Genomic DNA, 6,000 nt, shown 5'->3' with positions numbered 1-6,000 from the left:
ACTGAAGCCAGCGTCTTGTGTGTGTGTGTGACATCATGGCTAGCGTTTTCACTTTTTGTATTAGAGACAGAGAGAGAGCGATGACACAGTTCCACTCCGCCATTCACGGTGCTCCTATGTGGTGCTGCGGATTTAATCTAGGATGTCAACACGGTAAGGATTTAAACTGATCCTGAATCTGCATTCCAGCTTCCAATACCACTGGTCTTTCAACTTGACATGTGCAGCAGCAGCACAGGGAACCCAAAAGTACAGGGTTCAGAGAACTGCCTTCCAGACCGTTAGTCTAATGAGAAGCCCAGAATAGCTTAGTTAACAAACCCGGATGTGAAAACTGCCACTCAAGCTCTATGACTAAGAGCTCTTAGACCCTAAAAGAGAGGGAAATCAGTTTTGCTAGGTTTAAGGGAGAAAAAGTTCTCTGAGTCTTGTAATGCAATCTTCCACATGGAGACTTGTTCTAAAATATAGCAATACTGTGATAATAAAGTAAAAAACAGTAAGTTTAAGGAAACCCAACTAGGTGGGGGACAGGATATATTCCTGCAGACACCAAGGATCTCCCCACTTAGACATTGTGGTTTAGGATTGAGGGCGGGAGTGGGGACCGTGATTCCAGAAGGAGGGATGCGGAGCCACCCAAGTCATATCGGTTCTTTCTCTTCGGGCAGCTCTCAAGTTTAAGTAGATCCTCCAACAGAGGAGTAGGCCCTCTCTAAAACTAGCGGCGTGGAGGAGAGACTGGGTGTAAAGCCCAGCGAGGAGCCGGAAACATCAGGGAGGAGCCGGAAGTCTCAGCGAGAAGGGCGGGGCCAGGGGCGGGCCCTGAGCCTATAGGAGTGCGAGGTGGGCGGGGCGGGACCTGCCCGTCATCGGTGGGCGGGGCCTACGGCGGGGCTCCTGGGGCGCTGCGCGGCGGCAAAGATGGCAGCGGCCGAAGCGGGCGACACTCAGCAGATGCTGGGTGTCGGGCTGATCGGTGAGGACGCAGGAGCCCCGCCCGGCGCCCCAGTCCCGCCTCCACCTCCGCCAAGGCCATCCGTGCTCCCCCAGGCCCCGGCGCCGCCGAGAGAGTGGAGGGCGCGGTCGGGTCCATGTTGGGCCTGGGCTGGAGTCTGCGGGGCGGCCTCCCTCTCTCTTCCCCCTCCTCCTCCTTCCCCTCCTCCCACCCCCCCCCCCCCCCGGCCTCCCTCCTGGGGCCTGACTGCGGGGCACGCTGTCGCCACCCCAGGCCTAGCCAGGGCGCCCCTCCTGGACTCCCCAGGCTGGCGGGGAGGGTGACCGAGGGGCGGGGCCGGGGTCCCGCAGAACCGGGAGGGGGGCCGGGCGGGCACCCGCAGGCTCCGGCCATGTGATGGAGCGGTGGCGGTGTTGCGTCCCATCGTGCCGGCCTTGGGTGCAGAGCTTTCACTTGAGCCCCTGAGACTCTGGGTCATGACTGATGTCCACTTGGGGTGGGGGCAGATGGAGGCCCGGGGTGTCACTTGTGCACTTTAGGAAGTGGTGGAGTAAGGGTTGGGATCCGTAGGGTCCAGCCCCAAAGCCTCAGCTTGTGCCAGTGAATTCTAGTGTGCCACGTGATGGAGCTGGTGCGCGGGGCAGGGGGACCAGTCTTAGCGGCTCCTGGTTAGTTTTGCAGTTTCATTCATTCATTCTTCTTTAAAAAATTTTTTTTATTATCTTTTATTTATTGGGTAGAGATAGCCAGAAATTGAGAGGGAAGGAGGTGATAGAGAGGGAGAGAGACAGAGACCTGCAGCACTGCTTCACAACTCGCAAAGCTTTCCCCATACAGGTGGGGACCAGGGGCTTGAACCCAGGACCTTGTGCATTGTAATAGGTGCACTCAACCAGGTGCGCCACCACCTGGCCCCCGAAGTTTTGTTCTGATACTTACACACCCCCTATACTCTAGTCCTTGTAATCTGTACAAGGACTTTGAATGTTTTAGTAAAACAGCCTACCTTTGCTGACTGTTTTTCTGTGTATCAAGTAAGTGCATTCACTGTTTTGTTTTTAACTACAGCATTGCTCAATTCTGGTTTATGGAGGTGCTGGGGATTGAACCTGGGACTGATTCAGAGCGTCATGCATGAAAGTCTTTTGCATCACCATTATGCTGTCTCCTAGCCCTCTTAGTTCATTCATACATTAATTTTTTTTTTTCCTCTAGAGCACTGCTAAGTTCTGGGTCTATGGTAGTGGGGGGATTGAACTTGGGAGCTAAGAGCTTCAGACATGAGAATCCTTGCATAACCATTATGCTGTCTTTTCCTGCTCTCTTAGTTCATTTCATTTTTTTTAAATATTCTTTTTTTAAAGTTTTCTTATTAATTTTATATTTTATTTATTTATTTTTTCTTTTTAAAAATGTTTTTATTTCCCTTTTGTTGCCCTTGTTGTTTTTATTGTTGTAGTAATTATTTATGTCATCGTTGTTGGATAGGACAGAGAGAAATGGAGAGAGGAGGGGGAGAGAAAGACAGACACCTGCAGACCTGCTTCACCGCCTGTGAAGCGACTCCCCTGCAGTGGGGAGCCTGGGCCTCGAACCGGGATCCTTACGCCGGTCCCTGCGCTTTGCGCCACGTGCACTTAACCTGCTGTGCTACCACCCGACTCCCTTTTATTTATTTTTAAAATTATCTTTATTTATCGGTTAGATAAATCTAGTGCTCCTGGAGGCCATTTTTCTCATTTTGTTGCCCTTGTTGCCACTGCTGCTGTTGTTGTTGGACAGAGAGAAATCGAGAGAGGAGGGGAAGACAAAGAGTGAGAAAGACGTCTGCAGACCTGCTTCACCGCTTGTGAAGCGGTTCCCCTGTAGGTGGGGAACCTGGAGCTCAAACCGGGATCCTCACGCGGGTCCTTGCGCTTCCCGCCATGTGCGCTTAGCTTAACCTGCTGTGCTACCATCTGGCCCCCACTTTTTTTTTTTTTTTTTTACCAGTGCACTGCTCAGCTCTGGCTTATGGTGGTGCAGGGGATTGAACCTGAGATGTTGGAGCCTCAGGTATGAGAATCTGTCTGCATAACCATTATGCTATCTACTCCCCTCCATTTTCCTTTCCTTTTTTAAAAAATTACTTATTTTCCCTTTTGTTGCCCTTGTTGTTTTATTGTTATAGTTATTATTGTTGTTATTGATGTCGTTGTTGGATAGGACAGAGAGAAATGGAGAGAGGTGGCGAAGACAGATAGGGGAGAGAGGAAGACAGACACCTGCAGACCTGCTTCACCGCTTGTGAAGCGACTCCCCTGCAGGTGGGGAGCCGGGGGCTCCAACCAGGATCCTTGCGCTTTGCGCCACCTGCGCTTAACCCGCTGCGCCACTGGCCCGCCGGCCCCTATAGTTATGTTTTGTTGTTCTTTTTCCTCTTCTCTTTTCTTCTTTCCGCTCTTTCCTCCCTCTCATTCTTTCTCCCTCCCTTCCTCTCTTCCTTCCTTCTTTCCTTCCTCCCTTCCTCCCTCCCTTCGTTTCCTTCCTTCCTCCCTCCCTCCCTCTCTCTCTCTTTCTTTATTTCTTTCTTCCTTCTTTCTTTCTACCAGGCTTATTGACCGGACTCAATGCCTGCATGATGACTATGCTGGTGACTATGCCTGGTGACTATTTTTGCTCTCTCTCTTTCTCTCTCTCTCTTTTTTTTTTTTTTATTGCTCAGCTCTGGCTTATGGCAGTGTGAGGGATTGAATCTGGGACTTGAGAGCCTCAGGCATGAAAGTCTCTCTGCACAACCATTATGCAATACCCCCCGCCCATATTTATAAATTTATTAAGAGAGAAGAGACAGCAAAATAACCAGAGAATCACTGGCACTATGATGCCTGAGATTGAAACGAAAATAGGGAGAGAGGGAAAGAGAGACACTTGCAACATTCTTCACCAGTTGTGAAACCTTCCCCTATAGGCGGAGACTGGAGGCTTGAGCCCATGACCTTGTACATAGTAACGTGTGCTCCACTGGACGCACCACTGCCTGGCCTCTCTACAATTTCTATTATTAGTAGATTTTCCCTGTTTTGTTACTGAAGTGCTTACTTTGATGATAAACTTCGTTTCTGGTGGCCTGGGAGTTGTTGCAGTGGATAAAACATTGAATTCTCAAACATGAGGTCCTTGACATTGCATGTGCCAAAGTGATGCTCTGGCTTTTTCTTTGTCATATATATAATCTCTCTTTTAAATCTATTTCTTATTATTTCCATATATATGTTAATGCATTTTTTAATTTCTTTGTTGGGGGGATTAGTGTTTTACAGTCAACAGTAAATACAATAGTTTGTACATGCATAACATTTCTCATATTATGTTAAATTTTCCACATAACAATACAACCCCCACTAGATCCTCTGTCATCCTTTTCCGGGACCTATGTTCTCCCTCACCCACCCACCCCAGCGTCTTTTACTTTGGTGCAATACACCAACTCCAACTCTAGTTCAGGTTCTACTTGTGTTTTCTCTTCTGATCTTGCTTTTCAACATCTGCCTGAGAGTGAGTTCATCCCATACTCATCCTTCTGTTTCTGACTTATTTCACTTAACATAATGTATTTTTGGCAGTCAGCGATAGCGCAGCAGGTTAAGCGCATGTGGTGCAAAGTGCAAGGACCGGCATAAGGATCCTGGTTCCAGCCCCCGGCTCCCCACCTGCAGGGGAGTCGCTTCACAGGCGGTGAAGCAGGTCTGCAGGTGTCTATCTTTCTCTGCCCCCCTGTCTTCCCCTCCTCTCTCCATTTCTTTCTGTCCTATCCAACAACAACATCAATAACTACAACAATTTAAAAAATGCATTTTTTGTCATTAAATTTTGATGACAGAAGTCATACACATACCTTGATTAGAAAAAGATTTCACCATTTTTTTGTCATTTTCAGTTTTATTTGTAATAAAGCCTCTATGCAGGGCCAGGTAGTGATGCACCCTGCTATGCACACACAGTACAGTGCACAGGGGCCCAGGTTCAAGCCCCAGGTCCCTACCTGCAGGGGGAAAGATTCACAAAGTGGAAAACAGTACTGCAGGTGTTTCTCTTTCTCCCTTTCTACCCCCCCAACCCCTCTTGATTTTTCAGCCAATATCCAGTAAATAAATAAAAGCCTTTATGTATTTGTTAAACATGTATCCAATCAGATAAAAAAAAGGAAATTAATTTTATGAGAATTTGTGTGGGAAGAGGTATGGAAGGCTTCCATCAAACTGGGAAGGCTAAGTTTTCATTCATGATTTGGTATCAGCTGGCCAAAAGCTCTCAGTCCCAAGAGCTGGGCACCTTGTCCAGTGGAGGCAGGTGGGAACTGGGACTTTAGCCTTCTGGGGTCACTTTGTGAAGTGTGATGTTAGGACTGATTCCGCCAAGGTCCTCTGAGTAAGCAGTCCAATCATTGCCTTGCTGCTGTTTGAATTCTCACAATGATCATCTTTCCACCGCAGAAAAGGACACCAACGGAGAGGTTCTGTGGGTGTGGTGTTACCCTTCCACCACAGCTGCTCTCCGGACGCTACTGCTGAGGAAATGCTGTCTGACAGCCAGTAACAAACTGTCTCAGCCCTTCGTCTTTGGCCAGTACAGACGGACGTGGTTTTACATCACAACAGTCGAAGTTCCAGATTCTTCAGTTTTGAAAAAGGTATGGCTAGGGAGCCTGGGCAGTGGCACACAGTACAAAGGGCAAAGACCTGTGTAAGAATCCGGATTCGAGCCCTCCCCCACCCCCGCAGGGGGTATGCTTCACAAATGGTGAAGCAGGTCTGCAGGTGTCTGTCTTTCTCTCGTCCTCTTTGTCTTCCTCTCCCCTCTCAATTTCTTTCAATTTCTCTCTGTCCTACATAATAAAAATGAAAAATCTGGCACTGAGCCCCAGAGATAATGCTGGAGGCAAAATAAATAAATAAATAAATAAATGATTTTGATGGGGAATGTTTTTTCACATTGCACTGTCATTCACTGGTTGATTCTGCAAGTATTCGCTGGTGACTGACCTCATTGAGGTTGTACTT

At 48.3% G+C, this 6,000-nt stretch overlaps 1 protein-coding gene across 2 annotated transcripts in view; it reads left to right on the top strand.

Moving 5' to 3' along the window:
* Positions 1-886: 886 nt before the first annotated feature.
* DENND10 (DENN domain containing 10) overlaps positions 887-6,000 on the top strand; it is a 28,235-nt gene continuing 23,121 nt past the window's right edge. The window contains exons 1-2 of one of the 2 annotated variants that reach the window (XM_007534692.3): positions 887-979; positions 5,434-5,630. In XM_007534692.3, the coding sequence (XP_007534754.1) occupies positions 925-979; positions 5,434-5,630 (252 nt within the window). In that variant the 5' untranslated portion in view covers positions 887-924. Of the gene's footprint in view, positions 980-5,433; positions 5,631-6,000 lie in introns of those variants that run through there. The other variant, XM_060171209.1, reaches the window with a different exon arrangement.

This window comes from Erinaceus europaeus, chromosome 14 (assembly GCF_950295315.1).
Source record: "Erinaceus europaeus chromosome 14, mEriEur2.1, whole genome shotgun sequence".
Classification (NCBI taxonomy): Eukaryota; Metazoa; Chordata; class Mammalia; order Eulipotyphla; family Erinaceidae; genus Erinaceus; species Erinaceus europaeus.
This window is presented reverse-complemented; position numbering and strand designations above follow the sequence as displayed.